The sequence below is a fragment of the Corvus kubaryi genome, unplaced genomic scaffold (assembly GCF_017639235.1).
Source record: "Corvus kubaryi isolate FWS band 111438036 unplaced genomic scaffold, C.kubaryi_AGA036_p1.0 134, whole genome shotgun sequence".
NCBI classification, from domain to species: Eukaryota; Metazoa; Chordata; class Aves; order Passeriformes; family Corvidae; genus Corvus; species Corvus kubaryi.
This window is the reverse complement of record NW_024580668.1, coordinates 7,093,427-7,108,718: the sequence shown is the minus strand read 5'-3', so window position 1 is coordinate 7,108,718 and position 15,292 is coordinate 7,093,427. Positions and strand designations below refer to the sequence as shown.

The window sequence follows — 15,292 nt, the reverse complement described above, 5'->3', positions numbered from 1 at the left end:
AGGTTTTTCAGAGGACCAGCCACAGCAGTGAGGAAGGCCCTTGGGGGTGCAGCAGAAGGGTCCTGTGGGAAGCCAGGTTAATGAGAGCACACTGCTGAGCCCACTTACATGTCTGGCAGCATCTTTGGAATGAGCTCCACCGTGAACCTGGCAGACTCCTGTGAGATCTCTACAGGGATGTTCTCCATAGACATATAGTGGATGTAAAAGTTCATAGTCTGCTGACCAGACCTGTCTGACTTCTCGTCATCGTTGAACTCCTCCGTGACTCCGTGAGCCACCCAGGTGTAGGTATCGGGATCAACCACAAGTTTGTTCTCTGGTTCGCCATTGTCAAGCAAAGACAGGTTCTGGAGGCCATGGCTAAGGCATTCCTCATCACTCTGGAGGCTCTTGGGAAGCTTCAGCCCACCTAAACGAATGCACAGGTAACAGTGGAAGAAGTCCACTTCAATGGAGCACTCCTCCAACCACTTCTTGTTCAGCACAAAGCTCCCTTGCAGCTGTCCTTTGCTTGTCCTTTGCTTTGCCCACTTTATTTTAATATCACAGAGGACAATCGAGTCGTTCTCAGCCACGGCACACACTGCAGACTCCATGGCACTCATGGGCATCCACACCTTGTTGTACTCGGTCGTGCTCTTGTACCTGTCCTTGGACTGCAGCGTGGCGTAGGCCGAGAAGCAGTCGATCGGCTTCTCCGTGTGCTGCAGGCAGACCTCAAACCCCTCTGTCACACACCACAGCTGCACGAAGGGCACCAGGAAGCCCTGGCTGACGTCAGTGGTGAGCTGGAACTGCAGCGCGTCACCGGCGCTCAGCTCTAGGGACAGCTCCATGTAGTGGGAGCAGGAGCTCTTCCGCACCCAGCCTATGTGCCGCTGGTACAGCTCCTTGCTCTGCCGCAGCAGGGACGCAGCCCTGTCAAACTCCTCGTTCCTGATGGCCGTGAGCACGTCTTGCCACGTCTGGGTGCGGAACAGGGTGACACTCTGGTCGCAGAGGGGTCCTTCCCGCAGGCTCTGCTCCTTTGTCTCTGCAGAGTACATCCTTCTCTTCCAGGTCAGCCTGATGCTGTTCCGCTGCTGGATGAACACAGGCTGCTCTATCAGCTGAAGGGACCTGTAGCTAATTCTCTGCGGATCCGGAAGACTCTCGTTGTTCAGGGGAAACAGGGCTTTAAAAAACCTGCTCATCTGTTCAATATCCACCACAAAAGCAATCTTCTGCAGGACTTGGTCCTTCAGCTGGCTGGCCATCTGCAGGGAGTGGGCTCTCTTCTCATATGTCATGGCCTGGGTATTCTTCCTGTTGAAGTCATGACAGACAAACTCGATGTCATCCACAGAATAGATGAGGGGCTTCTTGCGGAGCACGGAATGAAGGTGCCGCTGGACCACGACATCCATGTACCGGCGGATGGGAGAGGAGGCCCAGGTGTAGGAGTCTACATGCAGGGAGTAGTGGCCTGCCTTTGACTGGACAGTGGAGTTGGAGCGACAGAAGTAGGAGCGGCTGAGCATTCTCCTGAAGTCCAGGGTCACGGGGGCCAGCTTTGGGTGGATGTCATCAGTGACAACGAGGTCAAGCATCTTTTGGAAGTCATGGGCATTAGCAGCTAGCTGCAGGTGCTTCCAGATGGGGCTCAGAAGACTGAACTCCACATTTTTAGGGGAGTCTTGTCCAGGAGGCATTTCTCCCAGATGATGCAAGAGATGGATGGACAAAGGAATGATGTGGCTGTACTTGTTTTTCATGAGTGACAGCTGTGTAAGACTTGGCTCACACTGACACCGGAGAGGAGTGACATTTCTGGTCACCTCCTGGTTGGTGAGGAACTCGGCCACGAAACTATTGAACATGATCATTAACTCCTCTATCATCTGATGGGACCCTCTGTTACCTGGGGAACTTTCCTCATCCAGCCGGTCATAGAAACAGTCCTCCTGCAGCCGAAACTTCCGATGGATCCTGGAGAAGTGATAAGCCACAGCTATGCAGTCCTCCAGGGTATCAAAACGAAGGGCCTTTGCTGCTCCCCTGTAGCAGTTCTTAATGCAGAGCTCTGCCTCCTCATAGGACAGCTGCCTGTCCGAGCGGATCACGGAGATGGTGAAGACTCCCTTTAACATCTGATCAGTCTCCTTTTCTACGGTGACCAACAAGGAGATCACCCGTCGATCTTTCTGCGGCAGGAGGCTGCAGACGTCTTGGCTGATTTTGGGTGGGAACATGCACAGAGGCTCCTGCTTGGGAGCATAGTAGGTGACACCCCGCTTCTTTGCTTCCAGGTCCAAGGCACTGCCTTTGGGAATGATGGCAGCCACATCTGCAATGTGGATCCCAATCTCATAGTGACGCCCCAGATCCCTAACGCTGATAGCATCATCCAAATCCCTGGCACCTTGGGGGTCAATAGTGAAGGTCATATAACTCCGACAGTCCTTCAGAGTTTCCTTGGTGAGGTTTATGTTGTTGTTGGAGGTGTACTTGGCTGCCTCTCGAGTGACAGCAGCTGGGTATTTGTTCTCCAAACCATACTCCAAGGCAAGGATCTTTAAGCCTTCTTCCAAAGTCAGTGCTGCCTGTAGGATCTCTGTTATTATCCCCAAAGGGTAATAAAACCCTTCCCGCCAGGAGATGACCTGGACACAGAAGAACTGGCACCTCCTTGTCTCCTGGTTGATCTTCTCACAGCTGACCACTCTGTACTTTCCATTGACAAACCTGCGGATGGGAATGACATTGGGTTTCTCCTTCAACCCTGGGACGAATATTTTGGTGACAGTGGGATCAATGGGTATCATCACACGGGGATCAAACTCATCCATCATGCAGATGAAGGTCCGTTCTCTCTCACCACGCTTCAGGATGCCCACCACCCTCCCCTGTGGGCGGTGGCTGCTGCTGTCACCTGTGCTGTTCTGCAGGATTTCCACCAGCACCTCGTCCCCAGTGAAGGCTGTCCCGCAGTTAACTCTGCCTTTGATCTGGATGTTCATGGCAGGGGAGTCATTGAGGGTGAAGGCAGAAGCTCTGTCGAACCCCTCTTTGATCAGCTCACACCTCTTGTACATTTTGGGGTGCATGTGCAGGTACTGCTGCATCATCTGAGAAGAGAAGTTGACATACTCCCACTTGTCTTTCCACTGGTTTGAAGCCTCGGACTTCACATTCAGCAGCCCTTCCTCAGATACTGTCACCAGCACGTTCTTGCTCTCATCTAAGAGCTCCTGGAGGATGGGATCATCAGCATTCATGCTCTCGCCCTCAGAGCTTGAGGAATCTGTGTCGCTGTCCTCCTCGTTACCCTCTGGGCTCCTGCTCCAGCTGTCCTTGTCACATGCAGCCTGTTTGATCTGAGCCATTGTCAGGTTCTCTGGGAAGATGCTCCCCTTGTCGATGCACTGCTGGATGAACCGTTTCCACACTTTGCTGCACTGGCCATGGGAGCACAAGGCCACGGCGTCCCCCACCGCAACCACCAGTGACTGAGCCCGGGTCATGATGGTGTTGAGCACTCTGGCCTCGTTGAAGAACTCGAGGTGGTGGGAGGCTGAAACGCGCAGGCTCTTGCTGGTGTGGACCGTGCTGATGATGATGACCCGAAACTCACGCCCTGCACCAGAGGGGACAAGGGAGAAGTCACTCACAAGAACCCAACAGGGAGGACCCTGCCTGGCTGCCACTGTTACATGGCCATGGACTGATGTAACCTCGCTTGGCTGAAACATGGGAGTCACCTGGTGTGAATAAAGCAGCTCTTGGGGATCGTGAGATCCTCTGTGTGTGAACCAGGATGGACATCCCAAGGCACCACCACCCACACACCAGGGAGGGAAGGACAGTGTGGAGATGGGATAAAGGCAGAGCACTGGAGCAGTGCAGCCATGAGCACCCATGGAGTAGCCCAGCGTGCCCAGTGCCACCAGCAGCTCCTCCTTGCAAACACAGGTAGAGTTTGCTGTGAATCCCAAATTCCCTGAGGAACTGAGGGTCTTGCAGGAACAAGAGCAGTGATCATTTGCAAGGACCCCTCTCCCCCTCAGGAAGAGCTCTGCTGATCACACAACAAATAACAACCAACAAGAGGCATCCTAGTGATATCAGAGCTGGGAAGAGGCTGCAAAGAAAGGGTGTGGAGATCACAAACTCCCCCTGGGGTCAGTTATTCTCACCAGGAGGAGTCCCAGCTGCACAATAAAAAAAAAGATAATGAAAACACGGATGAGTCATAAACTAAGTCCTTGAGGACAAAACCAGCCTTATCCCTCTCTTGTGATCCAGAGCAGGAGACTCCTCCTCTAGTGAGCTGTTCTGTGATTGGTACCCACAGGCCATCCTGGTTTCAATTCCCTTCGGTCACTGCCTCCCTCGCTGGTACTTAGGGCTTCACATGATTCACACATACTCAAGTCTCTGGGATGGCACTTACAGGGTTTTTACCCTCCTACAAAGCAACAGCCATGTATTTGAAATGAGTTGATGGGTGCAGATTTAATTCAGTGTGAAATCTTATTCACTCAGGAAAAGACAAAATCAAAGAACTACCAACCAGAAGGGGATGGAAATCAGCCAAAGGACTTCCAGGCACTCCCTCCTACTTGGTGTTACATGGACTGCGGTGGTGGCAGAGACACGGAGAGGGTAGGGGAGCTCTGCCTGGCAGCACCTCCCAGAGAGGTATTTTTCCACAATAACAGCCAATATTTTGCATTTTAAAAAGAAGGAAAATGTAAAGATGTTGGAAACTCCTCTGCTAACACCCCAGTGTCTCTTCCCCCTGTCTGTTACGCAGTGGCTGTAGTTGCTATGGACCCTCTTGTCCACCAGCATGACTGCAAAAGCTGTGTATGACTCTCGCACAAAAGATCCCAAAATGCAGCCAGGAATGAGGGACTGTGGCACAAGACACAAACCTGGCAAATTTTCGTAGTTTTCCACCACCACATCTTGTAGCTGCTTTTTCCTCAGCTCCTGTCTTGTTGCAGAAACCTGGTAAGAAAGAAGCACAACTGAACTCAGCTCAGAAACACCCCCCACCAAACACCAGGGTCCCTCATCCTGCCCAGCTGCAGGTTGCCCAAATTACTTGACAGCAGCCACACATCCGGGCTGACTTCAGCCAGAGCTCCCAGTGCCCTGTCATTAACCTGCCTAGAAGATGCTGATAGAAGTGTTTAACTAAGCCATTCCACCATCTCTGCTCCAACCACCCAGGACATGCTACCTAAATGGAGACTGCCTCAAAAAAAACACTGAGGGCACGTGAGACCCCAGATTTCCTATTTTTAATTGCACAAATAATCATAAATAGATTAAGAGGTCTTCCTTAGGGAGTGTTTAGTCAGCAGTGCAGGCATAGCCCCCTCAGGTGGAATGCAGGATTCCCCTACGCACCTGCATCCCATGGGAGACCACACAGATCTTCTTCAGATCCCGGACACCCCACTCATCTGGCCACCTCTGATAGATCTCCTTCACTTTCTCAATCACTTGTATTATCTCAGAGACATTTTGCCAAGAAATCATGGAGATATCCCTTTCAGCCACGCCAGACACGTGGCAGAACACGAGGGGATAAATTTCGGGATGGGGTGGGATGTTCCCACTGGCTTGGATAGCGTTGCCATTGCCGATGTAGAAGTGCTTGGAGACAAACTCGATGATGCCGGCAGTGGAACGATAATTCTCATTGAAGATGATCCTGCTCTTCTTGGCCACCTCATGCCTCTCCCTCTGGTAGAACTGAAAGAGCCGGTTCAAGAGGGTGTGATCAGCAGATTGCCCACTCCCAACAGAGAACAGCTTTGGGGTTATCTGCATGTGGTCCCCAGCCAGGACAATGCGGGTCTCAAAAGTGGCATAGGAGAGTGGAACCAAAGCTTCGCACTCCAGCATCTGCGCGGCCTCGTCGATCATGATGTGGGTGAAGTAGCCTGGGGGGACCCTCAGGTTCTTGGATAGCATGGAGGTGGTGATAATGATGTGGTGCTTGTCGATCTCGGCCTGCGTGGGGTGGCGGAACGAGCGCTGGTCCGGTGAGAGGCAGCAGTACATCTGGGTGATGGGGTCCATCATGTTGACGGACCGGTCGGTGGAGATGATCCGCAGGGGAACAGCCCATGGATGCCCCATGGTCACGTAGTTGTGAAAATACTCCCGGATGTAAATGTCAGCAGCGCTGGAGGGGAAAAAATAGAAAAGCATCAAGGAATTGTTGGTGCTGTTCCTAAATTCTGTGGTACAAAGTTCTCTCTCATCATTCCCCAACACACATCACAAAGGAACCGGTGTCTACGCAGCCACCAATTCCCAGACTCTTTCCAGAGTATGGTTTAAAACAGGAATTGGTACTTGAGACTAGGACATCTCTTGACACTCTTATGGAAAAATGTGATGTGCCCAATAAAACCTGTGGCCCTGATGCTGTCCGGGGCCAAGTGAGAAGGAGCTCTCCTCTGACGGCAAAGCACCCCCATCCCCAGGTGAGACAAGACCTGCAAGAGAAGCTTCCGTGCAAGCAAACAGCCTGGAACAGGCTAGGATTAGCAGTCACCATCTATTATGCATTAAAAACTGAGGCAGTAACAGCCTGCAGGATTGGATGTGGACACTCTTTTCAGCATAACTGCTCTAATTTTAACAGTCTTGGCCTGGTTTCTCTGAAGGCAGGTCCAATGGCATTCAGACCAGATCTGCGTTTTCTCTTCCCCAAACTCTCCCTGGAAAAGTCAATAGATTGGCATGTGCACAGAGCCCAACAGTCTTCAAGGGCAACTAGAGCACAATATTATCCCAGTATGGTCGGGCAGCAGCTGTCTATGTCTTGCAGCACACAGTAAAGGCTGGAAAAAACTGTCTCTCCAGCCCCATTCCCATTTTCTAATGGGGCAGGAATATGTTAAGTGTTCAAGGCCACACTGGACAGGGCTTGGAGCAACCTTGTCTAGCAGAAGGGTTTGGAACAAGCTGTAATGTCCTTTCCAACCCACGTCATTCAGGGATTCTATGATTCTGCATTGCCTCTTCCACAAAGACTTCCACCCATGACAGGCTTTTTCCTAGCAGGAACTAGAGCAGTTTAAGACAAATTCAATAAAAACTAATTTATTTAAACAAACAATTGAAGTGCACACTGAGAAAAGGGCAGCTCAGCTCTGGCTCGTACACCTTGGCTCCCCTTCATCCCCTCAGCAAGCAATGCACCAGCTTGCCCACAGTTCTTGTTGCCTCTTCCCTGCTAACCTGTTCGTGTGAGTGCAGATCAGCACCCGTGTGTTGGGCTGCTTGAGGATCTCCAAGGTGGCCATGGCCAAGGTGAACGTCTTCCCTGTGCCAAAAGGCCCATAGATGAGCAGAGGTGGGACCTGCCGCTTGGTGGTCCGCTGGCCCGTGATGAAGGAGATGGCTTGTTTCTGCTTGCTATTTCCTTTCTGTGGGGACCCAGGAGAGTATGGGATGGAGCAACTGGCAACATCTGGCAGGACCAGCTTCTCATCCAACAGGCAGTCCACAGCCTGGTGCCACTGCCGGAACAGCAGCTGGTCGATTTGGAACTGGATCTCCACCTTGTGGGAGGTGTTTGCCTTGAAGTTCAGCTCCGAGCAGCACCTCCTTGGTATCTGTAGCCAGAGGGTCTTCTCCGTGGTGGCTTTATGCTCCACAAAAACTTCATAAACCCGATTGTCCACAGGTGGGTCAAGCGCCAGGAAGGCGGTGGGCACAGACCTGCTCAGCAGGTACCCCTCATCCGTGTCCGGCGAGAGGTTGTAAGGGGTAGGCACTTCAGCAAACAGCTCCCCAGAGAGAGCAAACTTCACCCCCATGGAGAAGCTCTGCAGCATGGGGGTCAGCGAGATGAGCACACGCAGGTTGAGTCTGAAAGGAGGAAACACCCGAATGAAGAGCAGAGAAAGGATGTGTCAGTTCCTGAGCCCTCCCCCGCAGAGAGGGGATTGCCACCAATACCCAGAGAGGGTCTGCCAGCCCCCCCAAGCACATACAGACAGAAACCACGCTCTAGCTAATCCACAGCCACAGGATGAGACCCAGCAAGCCATCCTTCCAGGCAAGTTTCCAATTTTCTGGGAAGGCACCACAAGACCCAACCCAGAATGGACAGAAGACCCCAGGAGCAGCACGGTCCCAAGGGTTAGCAACAGGCTTGTGGTGCCCAGTGAGGGGGAACCCCAAAAGGGTTCACGCCTGGCACTTACTTGGCAATCAGAGCCTGCTCAGCTTCTTCCTCACGGAAGAGGAAGCTGTGCATTCTCTCCCGATAGTTGAGCCGGGTGATGGGAACGACTGCACTACTCTCACTTTGGTAATCCAGTGCCAGAGCAGGAGGTTTGTACTTGGCCAGCAGATCCACATCTTCACCAGTCTTTGGCACGCTGGGAACGATGATCCGGTTACCCCGATTCCACCGCACAAAGTTGACGGGGCGGGTGCTCTCCCTGGTGCTGGGGATGTGCAGGGGGGTCTCCTGCCGGCCCACCTTCACCTTGATCTTCTGCATGAGGACGGGGCGCTTGCCGAAGTCGAAGACCACCCACTGCTCGAAGATGCCCAGGGTGCAGCACTCCATGCTGACCTCCACCAGCGCAGTGTGGGGCGAGGAGGACAGGGTGGCCACGTGCTCCCCACAAATGTACTGGAGGCCCCGAGAAAGCCCATTCCCCGAGAAGTAGAAGTTGACTCCAGGCTCCCGCTTCAGCAGGGCCACGTGCTGCAGATGCATCTGCCATTGAGGAGAAGACAGGGACACAGTGAGGGCAAACCATGGGAAGAGCCCAGCAGCTGGTGAGGTGTTCTAGCAGAATTTCCCAGAAAAAGCTGCTAGAGGAACCAAACACTGTGTCAGCCTCACCACAGCTTATTCCTCATACAACCCCACAGCAATTACTTTAGGGTCTCAGAGAACCTCAGGTTTCAGTTTAATATCAGCCAGTGTGCAGGAAATAGGTAATCTGCTTGGAGAGGACAGATTTTGCCCCCAACATCCACAAAATCCTGGGCAGGAAAGCAGCTGAATGCTGTTATTTGTGATGATGCAGGGGAGGTGTTGAGAGCAGTCAGGTCTGCCCCAGGACCACTGCACAAGACAGGAGACACAGTGGCTGCACCCCCTACACAGAGCCTCAGTGCAGGAATCACCTGAGCAGCTCCTGAACACCCAACACACGTCCTCATTTAAACATGCCCAAATCCCCGTCCTTCTCCCCCTTGCAGAAATAATAACTAAAAAAACCCCAACCAAACAAAACCCTCCAAGGGACTGAGCTTACCTGAGAGTGGACCTTGAACCTCCATTGGTATTTCTTCTTCCTGTCCTCCAGCTGCACGTGCAGAGGCTGCTCACACGCAACCTGGACACCCTCGATGTGCTCAGCCATCTGTGGGGAGGCATGAGAGGAGAGGGACTGAAAGCAGCGTCCCAGGGACACACCTCAGAGCCATCTTGGCCATCTTCCTCCTTGCCATTACGCTATGTCTTCCCAAGAGGGATCCAGAGTACATCCTCATAATCCATCCTCACCCACCGCTGTGCTGGGTCCCCATGCAGCAGCCTTGGGAAGCCAGAGGACCCACGGCACAGCTCGGGTACCCTGAGCAGGGTCTCAGGTTGCTGTCTCCAAAGAGATGAAGGAAGGAGGACGCCACATCCCTTTTTGCATCCCCATTAGGAAGGTGAGCAGTGGGCTCCATTCCCAAGCTCTCACACCAGAGGATCCCTGTGATGTGCTGCACCAAAGTGCTCCCACCCTGTGCCCACCACTCACAATTAACACCTCGTTGGAGCACATCCGATACTCAGCAATGAGCCTGTCCTGGTAGGACAAGAGCCCATCTTTCCGGGCTTGCTTCTTTTTCTTCATGGAAACCTTCACCCTCTGGATCCACTCCTGCAGTTCCTCTTTGGAATGAGCCTTGGTGCAGCTGTTGCCCATTTCACACACATCCGCTCTGTCGGGAGAGAGGTGTTCCAGGTGCCACCCGTGCCCGGTGGCATGGGGATCCTCAGGGAGCCAGCAGCTCCCTGCTGCCCCAGCCCTCTTCCCTGTTGGATGCCTTACCTGCTGCACAGTGAGAACTTGGTCAGCCCGAGCGGCGGCGCGCGGTGGACCCACTGCATGGAGCTGTCGGCCGAGAGCATCTGCACGTGCTCGATGGAGGAGCAGTGGTTCTCGAAGCTCTCCTGCGAGCTGACAGTCACCAGGCAGATGCGGCAGTAGAAGTGCACAGGCGCGGGCGCCGCCGGCTCGCCATTGGTGCTGCCGGTGCCCACAGGTGGCAGCAGGTCGGAGCGCTGCAATCCCTGCTCCCTCTCGGCCTCCCAGACGGCCATCTCCACATCACTGTGGGCGTAGTGGCAGCGCTGCAGGCCGTGCCTGCAGTGCCGGCCCTGGGACATGAACCAGCAGTAGCTGAGGGTCTCCATGAACTTGGGGCAGGGCCGGATGGCCGTGTACTGCTGCTTCTTCTGGCTATCCAGCACCACGTGCACCAGGAGCGGGTCCCAGGTGTGGTGGGATGTGCAGAGCTGCCCGTGGCCGCCCACCGTGATGCGCTGGGGGCAGCCGAGAAAGCAACGCTTGCAGATGTCCTGGAAGCACCCCCCGAACTCGTTGATGATCTCACTGGCAGCACTGGCCATGGTGTGGGGGGCAGTGGCAGGGTGGCCCCCCAGCTGCGCCTGCAGCACCGCCGCCTTCAGCCAGCGCCGCTCCAGCTGGTGCTCCCTCTCGAAGTTCCAGACCATGGCCTCCTCCGCGCTCCAGGCGAAGGTGCACTGGTTCTTGTGCCTGCTGCAGCCCAGCCCCACCACGTAATACCTGCAGACAGCGTAGCGTGCCGGGTTGGGGAAGCCGGGCCGCCGGGACACTTTCCTCCATGCCGTGCTCCAGCGGCTGCGGCAGCGCGCCAGCAGGATCTCATACATGCAGTTGTGCTCCACCTCCCGCGGGTGGTAGGTGATCTCGTTCTCCTTCACGCTGCACTTGGAGCAGACCAGGAGCAGCTCCAGCTGCTGCTGGAGGCTGCTCAGTGGCACCTTTGGGCCGTTGGCTGTCGGCATCTTTGGCGGCGGCTTGAGCAGAGCAAAATTAACAGTGGGAAGATCTTAGATGGCGATGCCGTGGGGAGGAGGTGGCATGGAGCGAGTGGCCTTGTCCTAGCTCAATGCATACCTGCTGGCCATCGGTGCAAGCTCATGAAGCCTGACAAAGGAACAAGAAACAAGCGACTTAGCAGGAAACATCAGACGGTCCCTGCTGGGCACACACGGAGGCACCGGCACAGCCAGGAACCTCACCCAGGCACCCTCGGCCTCGGCACCCAAGTGCCCCCACCCTCTTCCTCTGCTCTGTTGCCCCACCAGCCCGGGACTCAGGGGACTGTGTCACACAGGAATCAGGCTGCTGAGTGATGCTGGCTCCCAGCAGGGCTCAGCCTGATCCCTGATGTCCCCATAGACCATCAGCATTTACCATCCAATGTGCCAAAGCAGTGACTGCTCCAGAGGGCCCAGCACGGTCCCCACAGTGGCCACTGAGCTCCACTGGACCACAGCCACATGATCCAACTTCCTCTCCCTGCTGCCAGCACCTCCCCCACCTTGAGTCCCTCCTGCCAACTTTCTCTTTCTTTATCCTGTTTTCTTCCCTGAGTTGGCCAGGCAGCCCCACGCCGAGCGAGAGGAACCCAGCTCCAGCCCCTCAGCCCATCTGCCCCATAGCACAAAAGATTAATTGGAATTAATTAATGAAGCAACCACCCTCTTTGCTCCTGGGATGCAGCACCCAAGGCCAGGAGATGGGCATGCTGCAACAGGGGCCTGCCGGCATCTCTCCAGCTGACATCTCGGTAAACATCCGGCTGGAAGAGCTCGGCCCTGCCGGATGTGGCAAGGAAGGCAACTCACGGCTCACTGCCCTCTCCAGCCACCAGCTCCGGCATTTGCCATCAGTTTCCTGGGTAACCAGGGGCCAGGAGCATCCCTGGGAATGATGCTGCAGGGTTTGGTGGCTGGGCCACGTGGTCAGGGTGAAGGGAACATGCCGGGGCATATCTGTGGGCAGGGTGTGCTGCCAAGAAAAGCCACCGGCCGTGTGCCGAGCACCCAACTCGGGCTCCTGGCCAGCAGCCACCACAGACTGGCTCTCTAGCAATACCAGGGAAGAGTGGGATTTACAGCTGAGGTTCAGTGGACAGTGGAGTAGGAAGGCAAACCTTGCATTGCTTCTGCACTTCTAATTAAGAATCCTTTCCTCTCTTCTGGGATAAACAGGGTGCCGGGCAAAGTGGGCAGGGGCTGATGAGGCTGCTGCTCCAGCTGGAGCTCTGGACAACAAACACCGAGCTGGAAGTGGCCAGAGCATCACCCACATTCCCAGCACATCCTAAGAGAGCTCCTCACCTCCCATCCCAGTGTCACAGCACCCACCCACTGCCAAGCCTTGAAGGAATCATCTAATCCTACTTCTCTGTGTGCATCAGGTCAGACACGTGCTCAGTGGATAAACACCCGCTCACTTTATCTCTCAAGGCCTGGCAGTGAGCCTGGCGCTGGGCAGAGCTGCAGGTTTCCATTTCGGGAAGCTGTGGGATTCCGTGGCAGACTCCCACGGCAGCGCTGGATTGATTGGGGTCACTGTGCCACGCCACGAGCTCTGCACCCAGAGGTAAATCACCCCGACTCAGCTCTGTGCCTTCACTTCCAAACCTTTACTTGAAGCACTCAGCGCAGGCTCGCAGTGAAAGAAGAGCAGTGACCCAGAGCTGGCTGGGACCAGTGGAGAGCCAGGGTATTCCTATCCTCTGGCTGTAACAAGGCCATGGTCATTGGAAGAAAACTTTCTGCAGTCCAGGGGTCAGGAGCTCTTTGTTTGTTCTGGTTCTACCACAAAAAAAGAAAAATTGGAGCCACAGCTGAGGTTCTGGCGCTGCCTGATTGCTGACTGATGCAGATAAAATGCTTTGCACTGAAATGAAATAATTTCGGAAAAATTGAAAATAAGCACCTATAAAGAGAGGAGGGGGAGTGGAACAATCTGTCTCATGTCCAGGGGCATCAAGGGCTGCTCCTCTGATTCTCAGCAAGACAGCAAAGGCAGCACGGTGCTGGTGGCAGCTGCAGACCCCCTGGAGCTGCTCCCATCAAACTGCTCCAGGCTGTGAGTACCAGAAAAACCCCCAAACACTGGGAACCAGGCAGAAGTTTGGGAAGACACAGCCTTCTCTGAGGGCTGGACTGCGGGAGGGAAAAACCCTGCACCTTTTGGGGGTCAAAATCCCTCCTGTGTGAGCCTGGGGAGACTGTTCGCTAGAAAGGAGCATTCCCACTCGGTTTCCCCGGGAGATCTGGGATCGACTGGAGCTAATGGGAACCCCAGGGCAGAGGGAAGGTCCCTCGCGACCGCAGGTTCAGCTTGCCCCGGGACCTTGGCACAGGGCAGGGGGGACATGGAGGGCGACGGCGGCAGAGCGGGGCCGGTGGGGCCAGGCTGTTCCCGAATCTCCACAGTGGGAACGCCCGGAGCGGGACCGAGGTCACGCTCAGCCGCCGAGAGCCCTTTCAGCTCCTTTGAAGCTGCCGAGGGCAGCACGTTCCCAGTGGAACTGACATCTGCAGTTTCGGGAACACTTTGGTATCCCTCCGACAGCAGTTCCACCTTCCTTCCTCTGGAAGTCTCCGCCTCCGGCCGAGCCCTCCTGTGAAAGGCACTCAAGCTCAGGGTTTGTGCGACGTCTGTGCAACACCGCAACTGGTGAAAACTCCAGTATCCCTCAGTTATACCCACGGGAGAGGAAGAAACCTGATCGCTGGCACTCGGCTCCGTGCAGAGGCAGCCGAACTTCCCGCTGCCGGCACCTCCACAGCCGCAGAGCTCATGGGAGACGCGGTCCTGCAGCACCGCCGGCACCGACCCACCCGGTTAAAGGCTTAAGAACTGCCCATAAGGACCGTGCAGGACAGCCAGGTTGCCACTGGAATTCATGCCTAGGCAGGGCATCCCAGCTGGAAAAAGCTAAGAGGGAATATTCCTCCTTTAAAGGGGTCAATTCCCCTACTGTTTATTTTTTTTTTAAGAAGGCGTTTGATTTTGAGCAAACTGCCAGAACATGCTCTGGGTCTGGAGGTGGGAGGGAAGAGGAAGGGGAAATGCAAACCCCGGTCAAAGTCTCTGCACAGCACTAGTGCTGACGCCAAATTAAAGCTTTTTTCTCTCTACAGCAGCCTTATACTAGAGGAAAAAGGAAAACAAAAAGAAAAAAAAAAACCAAAAACTAAGGGAACCTTTGCAATCCAAGCTTGGGTGGAGAGAAGACGCAAGGCATGAGGTAGCTCAGGGAGGTGTGCCACAAGACAGCTGTCCCACTGGAAATAAAACTGATGTCAACAGGGCAAAATCCAAATGCCTCAGGAAAGGTAAGAGTGGATGGAGAGCAGTATTTGCCAGCAAGCCACAGACCATGATTTACAAGCTGAATTTTGTATATTTTAAGAAAAACAACCTTTTTTACACTGATCCTGAAAAGCTCAGCCTGGCATTTAAAGCCACTCACATCCTGCTGATGGGTGACAAGCCACTGTGACAGAGGCTGGTTTATTGTACCCCCAGCCTCATCTGGGCGAGTTCTGCTTTCTCCCAGGAACCAACACAGCCCCACACACCTCCTGCTCAGCTCTGGTCCAGCCTTGCCACAAACCAAACCCAAACAGAGCACACCATGGCTTTGCCGGTGGCATTTCCTCTACGCTCAGGAAGATGCTTTGGGTCAGGGCCAGGCCACGCTGTGTCCAAGCATTGTCCCTGGCAGGCTCCTTGCAGGGCAGTGCTGCTGCCAGAGATAATCACATTTCCCTGGAAATGGCGAGTGGAAGCACGGCTGTGGTAGAGAAATGCTCATCGTGCCCCTGCATCCTGATGCTCTGCACCCATCCTACCCCACCAGGAGGAAGGTGGCCAGTCCCTGAGCTCTTGGCTTGGTTAATTATTGACAGAATATTAGGCAACGCGCTACGCTGGAGTAAGCCAAGTGCCCCTCGATCAGAGCAAGTGACGTGGATCAGAGTGCTGGGAGAAGGATGGGGACAGGGGACCATGTGCCTCGGGGGGCTGCAGCCCCACACCCCGGTCATCGGACCCAGACAAGCACTGGCCCTTGGAAGTTTCTGCCTCAACTACAAGCAGCATTCAGAGCAACAGTGCAAGACCTTCTCAGCATCGCCAGCACCCCACGAGCGATCAGGGCAGCCGGGCCAGTCCCACCCCATCACCCGCAG

At 54.6% G+C, this 15,292-nt stretch overlaps 1 protein-coding gene across 3 annotated transcripts in view; it reads right to left on the bottom strand.

The window, feature by feature from the left end:
* HELZ2 (helicase with zinc finger 2) overlaps positions 1 to 15,292 on the bottom strand; it is a 30,629-nt gene that overhangs the window by 10,079 nt on the left and 5,258 nt on the right. For all 3 annotated transcript variants that reach the window (XM_042047763.1, XM_042047771.1, XM_042047756.1), the window contains exons 2-9: positions 10,080 to 11,222; positions 9,786 to 9,969; positions 9,291 to 9,398; positions 8,220 to 8,743; positions 7,249 to 7,881; positions 5,401 to 6,184; positions 4,920 to 4,995; positions 109 to 3,619 (exon numbers count right to left, since the gene is read on the bottom strand). In XM_042047763.1, coding sequence (XP_041903697.1) covers positions 109 to 3,619; positions 4,920 to 4,995; positions 5,401 to 6,184; positions 7,249 to 7,881; positions 8,220 to 8,743; positions 9,291 to 9,398; positions 9,786 to 9,969; positions 10,080 to 11,080 — 6,821 coding nt within the window. In that variant the 5' untranslated portion in view covers positions 11,081 to 11,222. The remainder of the gene's footprint in view (positions 1 to 108; positions 3,620 to 4,919; positions 4,996 to 5,400; positions 6,185 to 7,248; positions 7,882 to 8,219; positions 8,744 to 9,290; positions 9,399 to 9,785; positions 9,970 to 10,079; positions 11,223 to 15,292) is intronic.